This window comes from Carya illinoinensis, chromosome 1 (genome assembly GCF_018687715.1).
Source record: "Carya illinoinensis cultivar Pawnee chromosome 1, C.illinoinensisPawnee_v1, whole genome shotgun sequence".
Classification (NCBI taxonomy): domain Eukaryota; kingdom Viridiplantae; phylum Streptophyta; class Magnoliopsida; order Fagales; family Juglandaceae; genus Carya; species Carya illinoinensis.
This window is the reverse complement of record NC_056752.1, coordinates 41,376,575-41,398,748: the sequence shown is the minus strand read 5'-3', so window position 1 is coordinate 41,398,748 and position 22,174 is coordinate 41,376,575. Positions and strand designations below refer to the sequence as shown.

At 37.3% G+C, this 22,174-nt stretch overlaps 5 protein-coding genes across 5 annotated transcripts; 4 read left to right on the top strand and 1 right to left on the bottom strand.

Moving 5' to 3' along the window:
- Nucleotides 1-186: 186 nt before the first annotated feature.
- Nucleotides 187-1,138, top strand: LOC122274459 (membrane protein PM19L). Its single transcript, XM_043083497.1, has 4 exons — nt 187-435; nt 518-737; nt 833-878; nt 976-1,138. Exons 1-4 carry the CDS (start codon nt 309-311, stop codon nt 1,060-1,062), a joined length of 480 nt encoding a protein of 159 aa, XP_042939431.1. The 5' UTR covers nt 187-308; the 3' UTR covers nt 1,063-1,138.
- Nucleotides 1,139-3,017: 1,879 nt separating this feature from the next.
- Nucleotides 3,018-4,573, top strand: LOC122274441 (protein DOS2-like). The gene has a single exon (XM_043083479.1). The coding sequence runs from the start codon at nt 3,118-3,120 to the stop codon at nt 4,213-4,215; it is 1,098 nt and encodes a 365-aa protein (XP_042939413.1). The 5' UTR covers nt 3,018-3,117; the 3' UTR covers nt 4,216-4,573.
- Nucleotides 4,574-5,835: 1,262 nt separating this feature from the next.
- On the top strand, nt 5,836-7,879 carry LOC122274421 (pentatricopeptide repeat-containing protein At5g18950). Its single transcript, XM_043083464.1, has one exon. It carries the CDS (start codon nt 5,909-5,911, stop codon nt 7,733-7,735), a length of 1,827 nt encoding a protein of 608 aa, XP_042939398.1. The 5' UTR covers nt 5,836-5,908; the 3' UTR covers nt 7,736-7,879.
- A 6,136-nt stretch (nt 7,880-14,015) lies between these two features.
- On the top strand, nt 14,016-16,028 carry LOC122274433 (BI1-like protein). The gene is made up of 4 exons (XM_043083473.1): nt 14,016-14,325; nt 15,111-15,224; nt 15,331-15,488; nt 15,609-16,028. Exons 1-4 carry the CDS (start codon nt 14,067-14,069, stop codon nt 15,813-15,815), a joined length of 738 nt encoding a protein of 245 aa, XP_042939407.1. The 5' UTR covers nt 14,016-14,066; the 3' UTR covers nt 15,816-16,028.
- A 353-nt stretch (nt 16,029-16,381) lies between these two features.
- Nucleotides 16,382-21,492, bottom strand: LOC122274428 (calcium-binding protein 39). Its single transcript, XM_043083469.1, has 11 exons — nt 21,131-21,492; nt 20,592-20,756; nt 20,368-20,486; nt 19,951-20,025; nt 18,662-18,755; nt 18,487-18,546; nt 18,120-18,185; nt 17,934-18,032; nt 17,160-17,204; nt 16,838-16,940; nt 16,382-16,686 (listed from the first exon to the last, which is right to left on the bottom strand). The coding sequence occupies exons 1-11, from the start codon at nt 21,251-21,253 to the stop codon at nt 16,598-16,600; spliced, it is 1,038 nt and encodes a 345-aa protein (XP_042939403.1). The 5' UTR covers nt 21,254-21,492; the 3' UTR covers nt 16,382-16,597.
- Between the last annotated feature and the right edge of the window lie 682 nt (nt 21,493-22,174).

Genomic DNA, 22,174 nt, shown 5'->3' with positions numbered 1-22,174 from the left:
CGAGCCTTACTTGTTAGAAGATATAGAACTTAGTTTTAAAACCAGGAAATTGACATGGATTCTTTTCCCTTCCATGAGGCAAGGCCAACGAGGGAAAGGAATTTTAGCCGTGTCTTTGAATTAAAGATACTCCATTTGGGAAGGTAAGGAACATATTGAGAAAAATATATGGCTGGACCACTCCCTTACGGTTTGCTGGCAAGAGAGAACAACTTACATAATATAAATATACATATTGTGTGTCTCCTGAGATCAAGGAGGGCGACCCAGTTCAGGTTTTTCTTTTCTGTTTTTAAAGATCAAAGGCCATGGCATCTGGAGGATCCAAATCAGCAGCTTCAGTCCTCCTAATCGTCAATCTTGTTTTATATTTCGTTGTAACAGTGATCGCTGCATGGGCTGTAAATCATGGGATTCAGAGATCTCGCGAGACAGGTAGTTTAGATAGTTTGACATAAACGTAATAAGGCCTGCCTCACAATTCTAACTTATTGCAGCATCCGCACGTTTATTGCAGCATCTGTTTTGTCTATTCCGGCTCGCATATTTCCAATATACTTCCCATTCGGAAACATGGCGACTGGTTTCTTTCTCATCTTCTCCCTCATTGCCGGCGTTGTGGGCATGGGTACCTCACTTGCAGGGCTCAACAATGTTTCTCAATGGAATCCACCCAACTTGCACGCAGCAGCCGCCTCTTCTCTGGCAACTTGGGCACTCACTCTATTAGCCCTGGGGTATATATATATATATATATATATTATTTTACTCTCTTCTGTTTCTCTTTTCCTTCATATCGTTTCAATATATAATATTGAATTGAATGTTGCAGACTGGCATGTAAAGAGATCGAACTTGGTTGGACAGGTTCAAAGCTGGTAAGACCTGACCTATTTTATACCCAGAAAAAAAAAAAAGAGAGAGAGAGAAATATATAAGTGGAGTTTATTTTCAACATTGTTGTTTTATATGCAGAGGACTCTTGAGGTCATCACCATTGTTGTGAGTGCGACACAAACGTTTTGCGCTGGTGCTCTCCATGTAGGGCTTAAAGATGTTTGAGCTCCAGCGTGCAAAAACGCTAATTTGATGTTGTCTGTTGATTCCCTCATAACTTGTGTAATTGTATTGCCACTGATTTCGGTTTTTACATTTTATATTTTAAGTTCGTTTTTTTTTTTTGAGGTGAGAATTTCCAAGTGTTGATCTTAATCGGACCATGAAAATAGCATGAACCTTGGCTAGTTTAATAAATGCATGGTCTACTGATAGCTAGCAACGAATGAAAGTGGAATTACTTGCAACCATAACGTGTAGTACTGGCACTACAAGAAAATAGAATTTTTGTGACTAATTTATTGCAACAAAAAGACTATTTGCAATCAAAATGTCCGTTTTTCTTGTAGCGTGTATTAATTAGATTTCCTGGTTTGAGGGAGAGAGAAAGGCAAATGCATGTACTTTCATCCAAAAGTGAAAGAAAAAGAAGAAGGTATGCACTAGGAAGAAGCTGCATCTGTGTCTCATGTGTGTCTGTACGTACCTAATTTCCAACACAGAAGCATGCAGTAGTTGAACAAAGGGACTATAGTCTAATATTATAAGACACATGGTTCCAAGGACTATATATTTAAATCGAAGAACACGATTTTCACAAATATCTATCCTATATTGATGCCAAGAAACGCTGGTTAATCATCCTAATTACAATGGATTGTTTGCATGCAAGTGAGGTGTGAAGGCACAAGTTAAATGAAGATGCATGCTCATGACTTGAAGCCCTTTAACATTCAAAGCACAAGTTATGAGAATCAGAAGTTTCAAATAGAAGCTAGCCCGTAATAAAAGCTCTTTGGCAAATGGTGATCTAGGCCAGTCATGTCCCAACATTACAGAAAGAAAAGATCGATGTGACCCTGACCCAACCCAGAGGGACATCATCTTCTTCCTTTCCTTAGAAAACAAAGCTCTTCGAAACTTTAAAACTCAAGAAAACGGCTGCGTTAACCAACAAGCAACGGCGTCACGCCGTCATGAAGGCTGTTGCATATTAGCATCGCGCATCCAGTTTCTTGCTATAACGGATGGAGCGCCGGCTATATATGCCTATCCGATCGGAAAAAGGTTTTGGAGTGGAGTTCTAGAATGTAACTGCTTTTCTTTTAGGGAGTAATGTTCATGTAAAATAAAAGTGTTATAGTTACAAAAAGATCATATAAAAATAAATATACAAACTGATATAATTTTGTTAGATCTATTTTAAATTAAAGTATCACATTAAATCATGTTAGTTTATGAATTTATTTTTATGGAATGTATTTGTAACTAAAACATTTCTCCAAATAATAAAATGTCAAATGAGACTTAAATCTGAGACTCAAGGTTACATGCATATTGTCAATCCATGCAAAGAGTAAGGAAGAAAAGAAAATGAATGAACATAAAAGATTCAGTATATTAATTCGATATGAAAAACTTTTTGTGCAATATCAAGATTATCTTGGGTAATATTTTTGAAAAATAAAAAGATAAATTCTATATAAAAATTTTACACTACACACTTTTACCTAATTGTGCTGTCATTTTTGTTCTTCTATCTTAATGTTTAAAAAAATGTGCTTACATAGAAAAATAAAAATGATAAATTATATATTGATTAGATAAAAATATGTGACATAAAATTCCCTTGTTTCATTTCTCAAATAAAAAACGACTTTCTTTTAAAAAGGCTATAAAAACTTAAATAAAAATTAAAAAAATAATATTTATAATTATGAGTGTGTAAATATCTTGTAATTTTTTAAAAAATAAATAAATATAGTACTCATATGAAAATAAAATTAATTTTTTAAAAATAAATTTCTTTTTTTTTTTAAAAAACAGTTATACGACATTATACATAATATTATTCTAAAAATTATAACCAAAGTCGGTCCAAGCTGTCTTCTTCATGGACCATATGTAGAGCTCAGCCCATCATATTTTTGGTTAAATATGTATCTGATGAGCCCATCACTTTAGAGGTCGGTTGTATCTAGATTCTAACCTTTCCTTTATCCTCTCACCCTCCCAGCACTGCTCTCTCCCGCCTTCTCAAATCCGCTCTCTCTTCCCCCGATGGATTTCTTCAGGTCCGTATTTGCCGACGACCCACACCCCTCCGATTCAACCGAGCATCATTCAAAACCCCGAAGCGAAGACGTTCCCCTCTCGGACCCCAACCCGAATCCCAGCGGCGCTTGGAGCTTCGGCAGGTTAATTAACACGGTCGCGCGCGACCTCGAGGAGTTCGGTTCCGGTTTGAAGAAAGAGACGGCGCTGATCCGAGACGTCGCCTCTCGCGCGGCCAAGGAGCTACCGGGTTCGCTCGTCGCCGGCGCCTCCGTCACTCAGGAGTCCTTCGAATCGGTCGGCCATGCCATAGACGGCATCGGTAGCTCGGTCTGGAAATCCACAGCCGAGATCATCTCTCAAGGTAGGGACGCGTTTCTAGCCCTTGACTCAGATTCGGATTCCTCTGAAAATAATGATAACAATAATAGTAGAATTATCAAGAATAGCCAGGGTTCGCGCTACAGTAGGTTCGATGCGCAGGTGCGCGCAATTCAGGGTGATATGAATACGTATTTGGAGGAACCGGAGGATTTGGAGAGGTATAATGAGTGGAAATTGGGGTTTGTGTTGGACGAAAAGGGGGAGGAGATAGAGAATCTGATTGGAGAGAATGGGGTAATTGGTGAGATTTATGGGAAGGTTGTTCCAAGTAGAATTGATAAGGACAGCTTTTGGGGTAGGTATTTTTATAGGGTGCATAAGCTGAAGCAAGCGGAGGATGCAAGAGCTAAACTCGTGAAACGAGCGATTTCTGGGGAAGAGGAGGATTTGAGTTGGGATTTTGATGACGAAGGTGAAGAGAACAATGCGTCTGATTCAAAGGTCGAATCAAGCGGCCATGACAATGTTGAAGTTGGATCAAAACAAAAAAACGATGAGACCGGCGGTGAAATTAAGCTGGAAGAGAGATCGGATGAGAAAGGGGTGCTAGAGGGGAAGACAGATAGCGTGGAATGTGGGAGCGAGAGTGAAGTTTCAGTCGTTTCAAGCCAGCGGTTATTGCCCGAGGAAGAAGACCTTGGGTGGGATGAAATTGAAGATGTTGGAAGAAGCATTGATGACAAGAGAGGGGATGCTGTTGGAAGTGCAGATAAGCTTTGATTTGCATGAGCGGCTGAGTGCAGTGGAGGAGGAACAGGATATGAATTAGGATGCTGAAGATGATGATAATTATGATGGGCCTCTTGAGCCATGATACTGTAGGTTCTAAAGATCACATTGTTCCGATTATTATAGTTGATCTCAATACTCTCCCTTATTGTGCTCCCCTGCAAAGCAAAGTGTTCATTTACATGTCAGTCATTTTTTATTATTTACCCTTTATAGATTTAGATGTAAATCCTTGTCTTGGTACTTTTTTTAAGTTGAAATGATTCTTTTACTATTCATTTTTTAAAGACAATTAGAGCCCTGTAGCCTGTTATGACCAATATATGTTCTATTGATTTAAATTTGTTAATTTGCTGCTGAACTTTTAATGATTGCCCATGTTGGTCACCTTGTGGATTTGCCACTTCGGCTCAACACACCTAACCCTGTATGGCTGCGTTCCAATTACTTGAATCAGTTCCATAACTTACATGGAGTTGTTTTCACAATTTAGCTATTTTATACAGGACCGTAATGTCTAAATTACAGGCACTTGTGAATTTTCGTATGGTGTTGCCAGCATTCTTTTGGTTCTCTTTATGTAACATCAAACTATTCAAAGCTGGAGTCTATTGTCAGATTTAATTGTTGTTATGATTGGCAATCTAGATGTATATAGGGGGCACGGCATTATAGTTGCATCGGTTCTTTCTATGTTGATGTCAAAGATCTCCATATGAACTTTTGTATTTCCTTTGTGTAAACCGGCAAACGCTATCTTTCTTCTTAGCGCCACAGAAGTGGGTGGAGTGGCGGTGGCGGTGGCTAATGGCTATATCTCCTACACCGTTGCAGTAACACGTCTCAGAGAAGGTGTACAGAGGTAATTAGGATGGCACTTCAAAATGAGAGTAATGGGATTCGGGGATTGTGTCTAACTCCAAGCTCTGAGTGAGGAGAAAAGATGCATGTGTCACTATCAGTCTGCTGCTATGCTCGAATGTGTTGTGTAATTCTATTCTTTCCGACTATTTTATTCTGAAGTTGGTGCAGTGCGTAAAGCACATTTAGTACAGTACTTACATAATATAATTTATATAATTTGATTTAGAAGATAGATTTTAAAATTTGAATTTTATAAATCAAATTTATCATTATTTAATTGATGTGGATTGTGTATTTCGGTTTGATAATAGAATAGCTCTACTTTCTCCATGCTACAAAGTGTTCTTTGCATAGGGACAAAACTCTTTGGCTATGTAGGGATCAAAGCATTCGGAGAGATGAGCAATGCAATTGCCAATTACCAAATAGTAATGGCTTACTCATTCGTGTTTGATTTGTGGCATTCTGGGAACAAGCCGTCCGCAATTGAAGAACTCGTTCACCCTCAGTCGCACATTTTCAACGAGAGGACTTTAAAAATCGAGTAACAAAAGCAATACATGGCAGCATCTATGGCATCCATAAAGACTCTTGATACAAGTTTTTTTAACATTTAAGATCCTCGAGAAAAGACTTTTAATAATTATATAAAAACTAAACTAAATATAAAATGCGGTTTTATTTAACTTTTATTTTTTATTTTTAAAAGTATTTTCTGTAATCTTTATTTTTAACCAAATAGAATACATTTAAACGTCCTCCATTTTAAGCTTGAAAAACCTGAGACTCCATTAATGAGATTCACGGACAGTGATTCTTCATGGCGAGGGCTCCATCACCCATCTTAATCTTTATACGCCAAAACCCTCGAACTCGCCCAAACCCTAACACCCAGATCCGAAACCTTGCCCTTGAAATCAGAGAAGCTGATTGTGGCGGCGGAGTAATCAAGCCAAACCCAGATCATGAGCCATCACGAAACGCGCACAATGAGTTTACTGAGATTGCCAAAGAGGTTTGTAAGATTACTCGCACGAAACCCAGATGGGAGCAGACCTTGGTCTCCGATTTCCCTTCCTTCAATTTCTCTGATCCCCGGTTCTTCAACGAGCTGATAAAGCACCAAAACAATGTGCTTCTGTCGCTCCGCTTCTTTCACTGGCTATGCTCTTGTGATGGTTTCTCACCTGACCCGTTGTCGTTGAATACCCTTTTTAATGCGCTCGTGGAGGCCAAGGCCTGTAGTGTTGCAAAAGACTTTCTTGATTATACAGGTTTTAAACCTGAGGGGGCTTCTTTGGAGTGCTACGTTCGTTGTCTTTGTGAGGTTGGGTTGGTCGAGGAAGCGCTTGATGTGTTTGATAGATTAAGAGGGGATGGAATTAACCCGTCGATAGCGACTTGGAATTCGGCTTTATCTGGTTTTCTTAAGGTTAGGAGAACTGATCTCGTTTGGAAATTGTACGGGGAGATGATGGAATCCAATGTTGCGGCAAAAGTTGATGTTGAGACTGTTAGGTATCTTATTCAAGCTTTTTGTGATGATGGTAAAGTTTCAAAAGGTTATGAACTTCTTAGGCAGATTTTGGAAGATGGTTTTGACCCTGGGAGTGCTACTTTTAACAGATTGATATCTGGGTTTTGTAAGGAGAGGCAGTATGACAATGTATCTGAACTTCTTCACACCATGATCGCAAAGAACCATGCTCCCACTATTTTTACTTATCAGGAAATCATAAATGGGCTCGGCAAGAGAAGAAATTGGCTAGAGGGTTTTCGGATCTTCAATGATCTAAAGGACAGAGGGTATGCCCCAGATAGGGTCATGTACACAACAATGATACGTGGTCTTTGCAAATTGAGATGGCTTGGTGATGCTAGGAAGTTGTGGTTTGAGATGATTCAGAAGGGGTTTATTCCAAACGAATACACATACAATGCACTGATTTATGGGTTTTGTAAGATTGGTAATCTTGAAGAGGCTAGGAAGCTGTACAAGGAGATGTGTGATAGAGGTTATAGAGAAACCACAGTGAGTTGCAACACGATGATTGCAGGTTTGTGTTTAAATGGAAGAGCGGATGATGCTCGTGGGTTATTTGAAGAAATGCCTCAGAAGAGTGTTATTCGTGATGTGATCACTTATAACACTCTGATTCGGGGCTTTTGCAGGGAAGGCAAGATAGTCGAGAGTATAAATCTGTTAAAAGACCTGCAGGTGCAGGGTTTGCAGCCATCAACAGAGTCGTTTACCCCAATTATTGAAAAGCTTTGTCAGATGGGAGAGATCCAAGAAGCAAAAAAGTTATGGGATGATATGGAAAGTAGGGGTCTGATACCAATGGTTTGTACTCGTGATCATATCATTACTGGCTTATGCGATCAAGGATTCATTGAGGAGGGGATGGAATGGTTGTTAGAAATGCTGAAGCGTAATCTCAAACCAAATAGAAGTACTTTTGAGAGACTGATCCAATGTCTCTCACAAATAGATAGGCCTGATGATACTTTACTTGTATTAGATTTTATGTTTAGGATAGGTTATACTCTTCAAAAAGGCACATGCCAATCTTTAGTTAATAAACTTTGCAAAGAGAATTCCCATTTTGTTGAAGCACTTCTAGGGGAGGTCTTAGAAAGAATGTGATGGATCAGGATTCTTCTTGATATGTTGTTTGTAACTTCTATACCTCATTTATGATCAAAGGCATGGAAATGATCAATTGGCTGTGAAACAAGAGTTATCTTTCGTTTTCTAATGAAGATTTCTCACCTGTCAAAAAAAGAAAAATAAGAGTTATCTTGAATTGTTGCACTTGTTGCACTACATATTGTTTTGGTTTGTCAACGAGACAATGTTGAATAGGCTGAAGTTTACAGCTGAATCACTGGTACTATTCATGCCAGAAAATGGGGCCCAACTGAGTTTTAAATTTTTAGTTTCCTGGCTGAAGCAAAATCAGTTCCAGATGTAAATAACGTTCAAATACTGGTTTCGTCTTGATAATTTGGAGTCAATTAAATTTTTGGTGCTTACAAAAATGAATAGTACTCTAAATATAAGCTGTTAAGTATGGCACTTGTATCCGTAAAAGAGGATATGCTGTGCAGACATTTCATTCTATTTAAATTACACGCTTAGTGCTAAGGTATCATGTTAAAAATTTTGTATATGGCATCATGCAGTTTCATACTTTGTTTCTAATCAGGAAAATCAAAGTGCTACTTCTATATATTCTAACCCTTTGCCAACAGTTACATAAGAGGCATCAGTGTATGTTATAGCTTCTCTAGATGCCTCATTGTAATTCTTTGCTAAAAATTGTTTTCCTTTCCTTATGTCTGCCATAATATGTGCTAGGATTCCATGAGATATTTCTTGAAATATTCCCTCTTCCTGCTAGCATTGCATGTAGAATGGAAAAACTTCAACGTGATTTTTTATGGAGTGGAATAGGAGAGGAGTTTAAGTTTCATTTAGTGGGCTGGGATAAGGTGTGCATTTCCTTGAGAGATGGCGGATTGGGGGTTAGGAATGTGAGGATTCTTAATAGGTCTTTATTAGGAAAATGGCTTTGGCGATATAACAATGAGAGTGGAGCCTTATGGAAAGGGGTGATAGATTTGAAATATGGTTGTGAAATGGGGAGTTGGTGTACAAAAGAGGGAAGGGGGTCCTATGGAGTGGGGTTGTGGAAGTTCATACGGAAAGGATGGGATTCTTTTGCTAGTAATACTCGATTGAGCTTGGGGGATGGAAGAAGGATACGCTTTTGGAAGGATTGTTGGGTGGGTGACACAGTGTTGCAGGAGGCTTATCCTGCTATTTACAGTATTGCAAGGGATCCAGATGCCATGGTAGCTGATTTGAGGGTAACTATACAAGGTTCACAAGAGTGGAATATCAGCCTAAATAGGGAGGTACACGACTGGGAAGTGAACATGCTGGTGGATTTTTTTAATTTGCTGTATAACATTCCTATTGCTGCCACAACTGAAGATGTGATGATTTGGAGACCTTTGAGGAAAGGAAAATTCACAGTACGCTCGTTTTATAATTCTATTACTGGGCAACAAGGACATTCTTTCCCCTGGAAGAACATTTGGAGGACTAAAGCACCAACAAAGGCTGCCTTTTTTGTTTGGACAGCAGCCTTAGGCAAGATACTGACTAATGATAATCTGAGGAGAAGGGGCCTTGTTATCACGGATTGGTGTTGTATGTGTCAGAAGAGTGGGGAAACGGTGGATCATCTACTTTTACACTGTGAGTATGCTAGAGACATGTGGAACTACTTTTTCAGCAAGATGGAAATAGCATGGGTGATGCCAGGCCGGGTGGTTGATCTTCTGGCATGCTGGAGAGGTATTACTGGGACACCACAGATTGCAGCTGTTTGGAAAATGGCCCGTATTTGTATTCTTTGGTGTATTTGGAGTGAACGTAATGAGAGACTCTTTGAGGACCATGAACGTTCCTTGGAAGAGTTTAGGAGTTTCTTTTGGAAGACTCTATTTATGTGGGCTATGGGGTTGGATTTAAATGGGCTTAGTTTTCATGATTTTCTTGTAACTGTTACTAGTTCTTAAAAAGGTGTATGCTTTTGTATACCTCTAGTGTACTTGGGCTATGCCTATCCTTTTATCAATGAAATATCATATTACTTATCAAAAAAAAAGATATTTCTTGAAAACTTCTTATGCGGTTTACAATCTTGAACACATGAAGGATATTGCAGGTATGGGTTCCTTTCATGCTAAGATTTTCACTTGAGGTAATTCTAATGATCTCATTTTTCTGTCTTATTGTGGAGATACTTTGTCCTTATTTTACTTGAAATGAATAAGTATGGAAGTGCTATATCATTTTTCATTATTTCTTTTTCTTTCAAAAAGTTGAGGTAGGATAAACTCTCTCTCTAGGGGGATTTTAAGTTTTAAATCATTGGTAATTTGCGGATAGAACCAAAAAAAAAAGAAAAAGAAAAAGAAAAAAGAAATTAAGAATAACTTGTTGGCTTTTCTGCATTGCTAAGCTAGTGAACTGATTGTTGTATAAAATGAGCAAGCTTAGCAGTATGTTTCTTAGGAGGAAGAAAGTTTTTAGGGGTAGAAAAGTTAGAAAGAATGGGAGAATAAGTTGTACAATGCATGTGATTGAGAATGCAGGATGCATGGTTGGTGGAATTTTTGAGTTTTTGGCTTAAATCAAATCAACTGAGTTAAATTTAGAAGTCACAAGAACTCAGTTCTTGATTCAATACCCACCACCTCAAGGCACCTATTTTTCAAATAAAAGTCCATGTGAATGTAATTGTCTTCTTGAAAAGACAAGCATGATTGGGATACTGTACTAAGTGAGTATAGGAAGGTGGTGAATGGGATTTCATATTGCTCTAGAGGGAAAAGTTCTTGCTTTGTATAATAATTTCAAGGGGTTCCAATTGTAATATTGACTAATTATTTTGACGTCTAGGCTCAGATGTGGCTTAAGCCTTCTTTAGATCGTTGCAAATGGTATTATAACCAATTCTAACCAAAAGTGTGGGACTGGTGTCATGCCACCTATGATAGAATGATTTGATGAAGACGTTGAAGAACTAGGAAGGGAGATTATTATGCCTTGTACTAAGTGAGTATAGGAATGTGGTGAATAGATCCTACATTATTTGGGAAAGAGTAGTTTTCACTCTTTATAATGATTTCAAGGGGCTCCAGATGTAACATTTTCTAGTCATTTTAGAGTATAGGCCTAGATATGACTTGGGCCTTCCTCGAGTCGTTACAAATGGTACCGTAGTCAATCTCAACTAGAACTGTCGGTCTTGAGTCATGCCACCTATAATTAAATGGCCAGACGAGGACCTCAAAGATTTAAGAGGGCGGAGATTGTGATACTCGTGATGGTGTATAGAAAGGGAAGGTGGTAGATGAGATTTCTACCTTGCTTGGGAAGGAGATGCTATTACCCTTTATAACGAATTCCAAGGGACTCTCATTGTAAGCATAACTATTCCTTTTTGGAATCTATATGTCGACGTTGCTTGGGATTTCCCTTGAGTCGTTGACTTGTCTGAAATAAAGATGCGAAAAATGGAAAGGAGTCATTTCAAATTTTCATTATACTACGATATATCAAAGATTCAAAATCCTTTCAGCTGTAGGACAGCTGGTGGCTGTGTATTGGGCCCAATCACAAGGTTCTTTTCTTCCTTCTATGTAAGAATCATCTTTCTTGTAGGACATGCATAATTAGTGTGTTAGGCTGGTCCTATGTAAATCTTGAAAGCTGTAACAAGAGATAATATGTTGATAGTGTCATTACTCTGCATTTAAGGTACCAGAATAGCTCTACCGTGCAAATTTGTAGAATAAGCACATTTGCATATTTCAAAACTTATTCTGCAGAAGGGGCTTGTGGTTGTTCCAAAATTTGTAGTGGTTAGTTGTTCCTTCTCTGTAACCAGGGACTCAAAATGGAGTCCTAGTGAAGTCCAACGGATGCAGTAATAAATACCAGGATTGTCACATGCACACTTCCTTTTCTTTTCTTTTTTTTTTTTTTTTTTTTTTTTTTTTTAAATGTCGGGGAATCTCTCCAAGGCCCCTTTTAGACCCACCTCTGCAGAGTAAACTCTGGTCCCGTGCACCACACCCTTGAAAATTTCCCTACACGTAACTGGTTAAATTATTGGTTTTTCACTAGGGGGTGTGGTCCCAAATGATTGTTTGCACCTATGAGGTGTTGAACCTTAGACCTTGAAGGGAGTGAGACCCCAAGATCAAGGCCTTCACCACTTGCACACTTCTTTTTGTTAAGGAAAGGGAAAGCTCCAGTCATTCCACCCTCGCGAGCACACACAAATACCAGGTCTTGGTCTGTCTTGCTGAAGCAAATGTTGTATTTGCTCTTTTCCTAAGGTCTTATTCCAATATTATCAATTTCTTTGTGTTAATTCCTGTTTATGCCAATATTCTAAGGGCTCATGACGTTTTCATTACTTAATAATCTACTTTTAATCTCAGTACAATTTTGTGGTTGAACTTCGTCGAATGCATTTTCTTCTCTTTTTTTAAACTTTTTGTTTTCTTTTTCAGTTTCTTATTTATCCTGAAATATTCAGCAGTTTAACTGTTGAATGAAATGCCCCAAAAAAGCTGTTCATTGGCTTCACGATGGAAGGAATACCGGTTGGTTTTAACCTCATCCTTTTATGATCCTATATGGATAATTTTTCAAAAGGAAGTGCAAAGAATTGAAGGAAACTTTTTACGTGGAGGACTGGAGTTCCTGCTTGAGACACTGGCGGGAGTAATTTTTTTTCCCTTCACTGCTACCTTCCATAGACATAATGGCCGAAATAGGAATCCTATGGAGGAAACTCGGGCGTTTTTTGGATTTTGTATCAGGAATTGTAGCTTCTTAAGGTAGAGGTGGCAACAGACACTACATAGTTTTGGGGAATTGGTGGGCTCAGGATGGTGAGTTTCACTGGATGGTAAGGGGAGTTTGGGACCAGATTCGACAAATGGCAGATTCTCTTTATGGGGAGTTTGTACAGGGAGGTAAAGAAAGTAGCTGAATTGGCTGCCAGCTAAAGTTGGCCATATGTTGTGGTGGGGGGTGTGTGTGGGATAATAGGGGTGTATAGATCATCATACCTTTTACAATACAAGTTGTTTTCCAATAGATGGTCTAGGTACTATCAGTGAAAATCCTTGTACGTTTATAATGATGTCCAATGTCCAGCAAAACGATTTCTGCAAAGCCAAGTTCCCAGTAGTGACTTATTTATGTGGAAATGATAAACATAGAACCATTTTTACAACATTTTATCCAGTTATGTTTTAAATGATGAATTTTTGTATAGTAACATCACTTTATATAAAATACATTCATTTTAAAACATGGTTGTAAAAAAGGGTTGTACATGTATCGAAGTGAGTGTCGTTCTTTACAGGTCATTTCATTGCATGTGTATTCACGTTTCATCTTGTGTGTTGTTTTCTGATACTGATGTGCCAACTATATCTTGACAACCAACCTAACACATGCAGCATACATTAATGTGTTTTAACATATGTGGAGTGCTTTTAAATGTTCAAAATTAGGCTAATTTTTCACAGAAAGAAAACTATCTGATTGTGTTCATATTCTAATTTCAAAATTGTAGCTTTTATAGTTGTGCATTTGTTTTGATTTTTCACAGGAAGAAGCCGCCAAATCCTGGGGTTGGCCTTTACCTTAAATCCAAAATGGTTCTGCAACTCCCATAATGAATGCTAAGAAATTTGTCATCATCCAAAATGGTTCTTTACTTTCTCCTAATGGCTGGCTGTCACGTTCCATTCATTTCCAAGTTGCTTTTTAACGTTTCCACTACTCTTCCCACCATACTTTTTACTCATTATTTCCACCCCACCAACCCCAAATAAAACTTTAAAAACATAAATAAAATAAAATAAAATAAAATTATTCACACCTTTTAAACGCGTAAAGACCGATTCTCCTTGATTTTGCAGTTGACGTTGAATGTTCTTGGAAAATCTATAATATTAGATTATATCTATATATATATATTAGATTTATTGAATCATCGGTTGAATGTGAGGATGGGTGTAGATTCCAAAAATAATAAAATAGGCATGATCTAATAGTGAAAACAATTTACACTTTTTTTTTATAATTTTTAATAATTTTACAAAAGTCTTTAGTTTTTTTTTTTTTTAATTCATTATTATCCTTTTTTTTTTATTTTGCTAATCTTTTAAAATTAATTATCAAAATTGAAATTCAATTTATACCTGTAAATTAATTGGGGGAAAATTATTTAGTTAAAATTATTTAAATTTTGCTACCAATGTGGGTCCCGGATTGGTAGCAAAATGCCAAAATTTATCCTCAAACCGGGCAACGACGACCATCACCACCTCATTTCCCCTTCCCACGAAGAAAAGAGAACAAAATAAGAGAGAGAATGTACGGGTACGCGGGTGTTAGCACGAAGGGTCGCGAAGAGGTAGACCTAGAGTCCGGTCAGACCCTGTACCCTGGTCTTAGCCCCGGCGAGAACCAGCTCCGATGGGGTTTTATCCGCAAGGTCTACGGTATTCTCGCTGCCCAGCTCGTCCTCACGACCATCGTCTCTTCCGTCACCGTTCTCTCACCTCCCGTCAACGATCTCCTCCGGGGAAATTCCGGGTTGTTGCTCTTCCTCATGTTCCTTCCCCTCGTCTGTACGTAACCTAACTCCTCAGATCCTTGCTTTGGATTCCATTTTTCCTCACCCTTTATTCATGTTCAAACACCTAATTATGTGTATGTACGTATTTTCCGTTGATCTGGGTATTTTGTGAATTGAATTTGTTTTGGTTGGTTGGTTTTTGCTGTTAGATGTAAAATTTAGAATTTTGTATTATGATTCTGTTTATTGCTTGCAAAATTAGATGTAAAGATGGTTTTCTTATTAGAAAAGAGGGCTTGCAACAAGAATTTACGATTGGGCTCTGTTTGATGGGCATTTGATAATCCCCAATAGAAACCTTTTGCAATCTGATGTTTGCTTATTGGAAAAGCCTTAGATTAGGACTTGAGAATCCGCGTTGACTTCTGCTACCCAGCAAGATAAGTGTTTAACAGAACTACTTATTAAAAAAAAAGTGTTTAAAAGGATTTCCAAACCCTTCTCTACCCTCTTTGTGGTTGATGCCGATTTAACAAAAATATATGGATTTCTGCGGTATAATTATCTCCCACCGGTGAGAAGTTTGGTAATTGGAGCTTTCTTGCTAATAGGATTCTCACCGAGGATAAATCAAACCTATATATGTACAGCTGAAGTTCTATGTATCATTTTGAGTGAGCTATACAATCCTACTTTTTTTTATCGGTAAACAAATTTATATCAGCTGTGCTACCCTTAGTCAATTTCATTCTGGAGGACTTGGTTGGATACTTCTTGTGTCTTGTTTTGTTATTGCTATGCTACCTTCATATTTTTAACCAATCCAAGCGTTTGCAGTGTTGTGGCCCCTGTATATGTATCAACAAAAGCATCCCCTGAACTTCATCTTCCTCGGACTCTTCACCATGTCGCTGAGCCTCACAGTTGGTGTAAGCTGTGCGAACACGGATGGTCAGTATATTTCTTTCTCCCTTTAAATTTCGTGTAGAGATTCTAGGATGAAATACAGGTTCTTAGGGTGGTGATCTGACTAGCCTCTTATATTGGGTGCCTGCAGGAAAACTTGTGCTTGAAGCATTAATTTTAACCTCAGCTGTCGTTTCCTCCTTAACTGGTTACACCTTCTGGGCATCTAAGAAGGGCAAGGACTTCAGCTATCTTGGACCAATCTTATTCACCAGCCTCTTTGTCCTTATCCTTACTGGTTTTATCCAGGTCAGACGCCTGCTTTCATTTATCTGGGCATGTTCTTAATTAGTTAAACCTGAAACATAATCACATGCACTTCCATGTGCGGTATCGATCTGACTTGGTGGATCCTGTTTTGTCATGTAGATGTTCTTCCCACTTGGCTCGACATCTGTTGCGATTTATGGTGCAATTGGTGCCATAATTTTCTCGGGCTACATCGTTTATGACACCGACAACCTAATCAAGCGCTACACTTATGATGAGTACATTTGGGCCTCCGTCAATCTTTATCTCGACGTCCTGAACCTGTTCCTTTCCATTTTACGGATGCTGAGACAGGGCAACAATTAGTTGTGTCGGGTAGACGTATACTTTGCCGGCCTGGGGTTTGGCTGATCACTCTAGTGGTGGTTTACATATCATCATCCAAGACTGAAGATATAATTGTGGATAACATATGCTTCCCAAGACTATTTTACCACCGAGTGAAATGTATAACGTTCCTAGTATTTCATATGTTTTGATCGTGTATGGTAAAATATATCTTATGTGGATTGTTTTCCACTCTGGTTGCCATGCTACGCTTATTTATTTTGCTCATTTTAATTTTCGCTCGAGAAGAAAGCCACTACATGGTAGAACGGCATGCCCCCCGTGATCGGGTTTTGGCTACCCTTTATCAAGTGCCATTTGTTATTGCCATGCAAAAGGTCAGCTTCATGCATAAAGTGAAGTGTTTATCTTGGATGATTGATTAGTGTCCATCTCTGCCAGCACTTTCTGGCACATTCATTGTTGACAAGAGATAAACATGAAAGAATCGGTGTGGGTGAAGGGCATGCATTAAATGCCATAGCAATATATTTCCAGTTAAAATCGATCATTGTGAATCCCCAACATAGGATTTTCTAGCAGACTATTAAGAAAGTAATGCATTTTGAATCAACAAGATGAACGTACACAGCTCTCACATATTCTTCCATTAGTTTGTAGGCAGATTATCTACTTACTTCTAGGTCAAAATCAAACAGTGTTTGTAAATTGTAAGATCCATTAATACACAAGAATGGACATTAAGCCTCAAGAATAGGATATCAGACCAGAAGGAAAAGCGACAAACTAGGAGACATGAGCTAGCATTCAAGAACGGGCAAGCGAGATACTCTGGCAATTTCCTTAATGATCAGTTCCTTTTCCTCTTCAAATTGCTCATCTTCGGCACCTGCAAAGATTGATAAGTTAGCGGTGGCAGCCACAACAGAAAATGAAGGTTTCATGCAGACTATTTTAATAGACAATTTCGAGCCCCCTTTTTTAGTGCGTCAATGTGCTGCGGCTGTCTAGAAGATACACTGCTAAAACGATATAATAACCTTTGCCAGCAGAAAGACTGTGAAGCAATTCCAGCAGTTTCTCGTGGTTTTTTGTTAGAATAACCTTTATTTCCCTTGGCTTGTTAGGATTAGCAACAAAAACCTAGAAAACAAACAAATAAATGAGAAGTATGGATGGTAACGCAAGGTAGAAGAACCTAATTCTGAACAAATGGCCAAATATATATGTTGTCAAAGAAGTGGATATTTACAGGACACCAGTGGTACTTTCTAAGTGCATCAGAAGGAACATGTAAAAAAGAAAAAAGACGCAAATTAGCAACTACAGATACAATACAAGAAAGGAGACAAATTTAAGCACCTTGAAAATGTGGAAAGCAGATATCTGGATATTTTTGCTTGAATCCTGTTCAGACAATTAAAAAATTCAAAGCAAAGAGGAGAAACTGTTACATGCATGTATTTTTCAGTAATTTTCATGATACAGGGAACTTGGAAAGCTATTTTATTATAGATTGGGCTTCCCGTCAATTTACCAAGATTTAACCCTATCAACTCAAAGTTCGAATCAACCCAGGAGGCAGAATAGGACAATGTAATCAGACCGGGCAAATAAAGGGGGAAAACAATGCTTGAAAGGCTTAGGTGGATGTGATACATCTAAAGTTCATATTCAAGATAAAACTATTAATTTAGTTTTCCTATATAAAACAGAAATTTTACTGAGCACCAACAACCCATCCACGCTAAGGTAGTTGATACTTTAATTTGTATCGTGAGGACAAATCTAAGGATGGAATTGGATAATTGATAAGATCTCATATCTTGCCATAAACAGCAGAAAGTGATTGTCTTGATGTTGATATGAATATCAGCATAAACAGCAACATCAATTAAACTGTACGCATGTAAACTCGAAATATGAGACAGGGAAAGCTGAGCAAAAGAGGCAAAAGAACATGAAAATGATGTGAATACTGTTTAGTTGCATAAAACTGAAATTCTATTCTCAGCAACTGAACTCTGAAGCATCCATAAAAGAATTTACAGCATTGCCCATTGGTCATGAATGGGCATTCAAACAAATAATACCAAAAGAAACAGAGGACAAAGGACGTGATAAAAAGTACTATACCTTTAGTAATGTCATCATTACTTTCAAGTGCCGAACTTCTAAAATGTAGCGCTTCATTATATTGGAATTTGGAGGCTCCAAAAGAAAATCCGAGAGAAGCTAAAATTCATGAGCAGTCTATTCTTAACACATCTATGGATCAAGAGAATAGCAGAAGACACAACTGGAAACTATGATGAGAACTACCTTTAAAGATTGCCTCCTTGTCACATAATTAGTGGATGTCAAGAGTTTCTCATATGAATCAAAGAACTGCAAAGATAATCTCCTATAGATAAGCTGAATAATAAATGTAAATATGCAAAAATAAGTTTTGAACAAAGCTATGTTCACTGCCTACGCCATGCAGGTTCACAATATCAGGTAGGTGCACTTGATTGTCTCCAAAACAATGAATTAAGAAAATTTAGATTATCCTCCAAAAAGCTTCATGGTCAAGCAGATAGCCTAGGGATAAAATACTTACTAAAAGAACACATTAGAAGTTCCAAGCAATATATGCCGCTGCCTAAATTTGTTCATAATGAGGAAGAAAGATTTGGAGCAAGCAAACCTCATCATAATGAGCAGTCAAATATTCACAGACCACGGTTCCATGTTTAGTAAGCAGATCCTGCCAAGAATTTCTTTAGGGAAAAATAAATATAATGGACTAGCAAAGAAAGGGACTAAGATATTCAATGGGTAAACACAAAAGAATATACAAACTTAAACATTCATAATCTGACCTTAAACGTAGAAAATGCATCAGAAGCAACATCAAAATTAGGCAACTCCACAAATTTGAAGAACAGCTCGAAGCTTGCAGACTCCAATATGTATCTGAAAAATCATTACCAAATGTAAATGTGTAAAAAAATATGAAACTCACTTGCACAAAATAAGACAGCCTCAAAACCAACATTAACCAGCAAAAGCAACGACCACAAAACCCCTTTTTACTTGACAATACAATCGACTTTCAAAGTTTCAAATAACTGTAAAACAAAATTTTAACACAAATGAGAAATCCTCAACTTCTGAAGCTATTCCACTTTGCTCATTCCACTGCATACTGGAACAACCAAATCTTTTTCTTTTTTCTTTTTTCTTTTTTCTTTTTTTTTTCTTTTTTTTATTCTTCTCAAAAATAAAATAGAAGATTATTGAACCTAATAAGTCTCAGAAATAATGGGTTCAACGCTAGACCTCCTCCTTATAAAAGAGAGGGTATGCCTTGAATATAAAGGTCATTGATCAAACTACCATATACGTGAATGCTCCTCTAGAAAACTAAACCCATTACATTTTGCAGGTCCAAGATCCATATGTTTAATATTCATTGAATTTGAAAAAGACACTGACAAGGTGATGAAAGTAGTATTTGTCTATAAAAGCTTGAACACATATAAAATAGACTTAAAAATATACCTAGTGAGCTAGAGGCTCTACAAGAAGGGAAAGGTTGAAAATTTACGGTAGATATCATAAATTGGTTTCAGTAAACATTCAGTAAACATCGGTCCTCAATACGAAGTGGTGGGAAAAGCTTATCACTTTCAATTTCTGGTACCTGGTAACTATGTTAGAAGTAAACTACGCTTCCAAATTTAGGGTAATCTTTAAATTTTAGGCAAAAGGCTCAGGCTTTTTCATAGTTGAATCTAAGCAAAGTTGTGTGATGATAACATGCTCACATTTGATATAAAAACTGCAGTTAACGTATTCAATAATTCCACAGGACAAATTGTATGCGAGTAGATTTTAGCCTATCTAAACAATGATATACAGATCATATATCCTAACAAGAGTCATTAACAATACTTATCACCATCAAAACAAAGTTCAAACTTTTTACAGCTAGCAGTTTTACACATGCACTAGGAATTGAGCCTCATCATCTCACAAATCTCCCAATATATATGCCTCAAAAGACCATAATCAAAATGAAGCATCAAACATAATGATGGTGATGGTGATGATCATAATGTAATGATGATGGTAATGGCAACATATAAGAAAAGTTTGAATGTCTTACTTTGCAAGTGTTGGGAATTTGATGCATTCCCTCAACATATTTCCACAAGTCAAAGCAATTTCCTTGTTATCATAACTGGTAGAAAATGATAACAACATGTTATGTTCAAAAATATCCACTTAATATCAGTAATAATACAGCACTGAAAGGTAGGTACACAGCACCACATGGTAAGTACAGTGCACTGGATGGTAAGTAAATTGAAGGAATATACATGTAGTGGTAAGTAAACAACGCAAGAATTAGCAACAAGGTTTTCTAATTACCACGGCCACTCCATGAAATAGTGGAAACTCAATTTGCTTTTTTTCTTTATTGGCAATGTATGTATATCCAATGTGCATGAAGCACAGAAAATTAATATGACAAATAAAAAGATCAAATAAAAAGTTCAGGAAAAGGATTGAATAACCTTACCACACGACAATAAAGTCTAGTAGCTCCAAATGGTTTTCAATGTATTCCACGCAGCAATACGTGGAGCCAACCTTCTGTTTCAACAGTATGGACCAGCAGTAAACTAAATCCTTTCTTGCCTGTGTTGAAAACACTACATCAATGTGAGAAATCAGTGAAGCTACATGTCAAAATGTTTAATATTCCAGTGGGGAAAAGAAGAAGAGGAAGAAGAAAACACTTACTTCCCATCCTAGTATCATTAACTTGTGAACCAAAAGAGCAATAATGTCCTCCTTACATATTTCTTGCACCAACTGTGAAACCTGATCCGCGTTGGGTTCGGTATCCCCTTCTCCGCAAAGCATACACCTCATAATTCCGAAATTCTTGTCGACTTCTTCCAATGCCTTGAATGCAAAATAAAACAAGCATCAAAATCCGAAAAAAATTTACTGGGACTCGACTCGTGGGCAAGTCAATATGCAAGAAGCAACAGGTGTGCATTGTGCACAATTCAATCTTCCTCGTTAGACAATTTTTGCTTTATAGTAATATAAACCAATTTTTTCGCCTTTCATGTATCGTTTACGCAGCAGATAGAGCCAAAAATGCCTTTTTGTACAAACCGATCCGTACAAAAACCCCAAAAGGAAAGCAAATTCCATAGCCATGGCGGTATTTTGCCGAAATGTGTTGAATAAATCGCTCAATTGACATTAGGAGCACGAATTATTATGGAATGTATTAATGAAAATTTTGGGTGAGAGATAAAGAGGGAGACCTTTTCGAGGGCTTTAACTTCGACGACGGTTTTGGTGTCGAGGGCCGTGAGGCTGTCCTTGATGGCTTTGGCGACCTCCTGTGGGGATCTAGGCCGCGACGGCTTGAAGAAGGAGAAAGACATGATCGATTCCGATCGGCTTCTCGAATTTTTCAGTGCGTACGTGTTTTGGATTTGCTACTTCTGTGGACGAATCGACGGAGCTAGAGCATGCTGTAGATCGCCTGATCATGCAGGGCTTTGACAGCCTTCCTGCTCTATTTCTTTTTCAGTATTTTGGTTACCAAATGGGAAATGCTTAATTTTAATTTTTATCATTCGACTTTTCTTTCATCCTTCTTTCTTTTTCTTTTTCTTTTTGTGGAACTTTACTACTCTTTCCTCGTTATCTTTTCTCTTCTTATTTATAGATATTTATTAAAAGAATTTTAGGTCCTTTTTTGTATATCAAACATTTGAATAAAAGGTCATGTAAAATATATTTATAAGAAATATCTATTCTCAAATTGATATATAGAATACAACTAATAAAATATTTATATAATATAATTAAAATCTGAATCTTTTAAATTAAATCTGATATAGATGGCATGCTATTTATGATAGCTTATAAATAAAACAGCTATAGCTAGAAATCACAACTCAAATAATTTGATAAACCATTGTACTAACCAAATAGATCTATACACATAAATTAAGCATCCTTTTCATTTCCATCCCATTTCAGCTTTTTTTTTTTTTTTTTTTTTTAAAGATACAAAATAGAGCCAAGGTATTTTCCTCTCCGAGTTTTAACCATCTGTCGCCATTTGTGTTGCATCTTAAACTCTTCTCGTCTGCCAACATCACATGTGGCCCGTTTAATATAAAAAGTGTTTCATTTCATTTTATTATTATAATTTTTTAAAATTTTTATATAAAATATAATAAATAATTTAATTTTTTTAATTTTAAAATAATAATAATATTAAAAAATAATACTTTATTCAACTTTAAATTTTCATCTAAATTTATCTCATCTCAACACATTAGTCAAACAACACT

What these genes read in the sequence shown, in the direction of transcription:
- LOC122274459 (XM_043083497.1), top strand. Translation starts at nt 309, where the DNA reads ATGGCATCTGGAGGATCCAAATCAGCAGCTTCAGTCCTCCTAATCGTC. An exon ending in TCAGAGATCTCGCGAGACAG is followed by an intron (nt 436 to 517) that starts GTAGTTTAGATA and finishes CGTTTATTGCAG; the next exon opens with CATCTGTTTTGTCTATTCCG. An exon ending in CTCACTCTATTAGCCCTGGG is followed by an intron (nt 738 to 832) that starts GTATATATATAT and finishes TGAATGTTGCAG; the next exon opens with ACTGGCATGTAAAGAGATCG.
- LOC122274441 (XM_043083479.1), top strand. Translation starts at nt 3,118, where the DNA reads ATGGATTTCTTCAGGTCCGTATTTGCCGACGACCCACACCCCTCCGAT.
- LOC122274421 (XM_043083464.1), top strand. Translation starts at nt 5,909, where the DNA reads ATGGCGAGGGCTCCATCACCCATCTTAATCTTTATACGCCAAAACCCT.
- LOC122274433 (XM_043083473.1), top strand. Translation starts at nt 14,067, where the DNA reads ATGTACGGGTACGCGGGTGTTAGCACGAAGGGTCGCGAAGAGGTAGAC. An exon ending in AAGCTGTGCGAACACGGATG is followed by an intron (nt 15,225 to 15,330) that starts GTCAGTATATTT and finishes GGGTGCCTGCAG; the next exon opens with GAAAACTTGTGCTTGAAGCA. An exon ending in TCCTTACTGGTTTTATCCAG is followed by an intron (nt 15,489 to 15,608) that starts GTCAGACGCCTG and finishes TTTGTCATGTAG; the next exon opens with ATGTTCTTCCCACTTGGCTC.
- LOC122274428 (XM_043083469.1), bottom strand. Translation starts at nt 21,253, where the DNA reads ATGTCTTTCTCCTTCTTCAAGCCGTCGCGGCCTAGATCCCCACAGGAG. An exon ending in CTAGACTTTATTGTCGTGTG is followed by an intron (nt 20,026 to 20,367) that starts GTAAGGTTATTC and finishes ATTTTCTACCAG; the next exon opens with TTATGATAACAAGGAAATTG. An exon ending in ATGCATTTTCTACGTTTAAG is followed by an intron (nt 18,547 to 18,661) that starts GTCAGATTATGA and finishes AATTCTTGGCAG; the next exon opens with GATCTGCTTACTAAACATGG.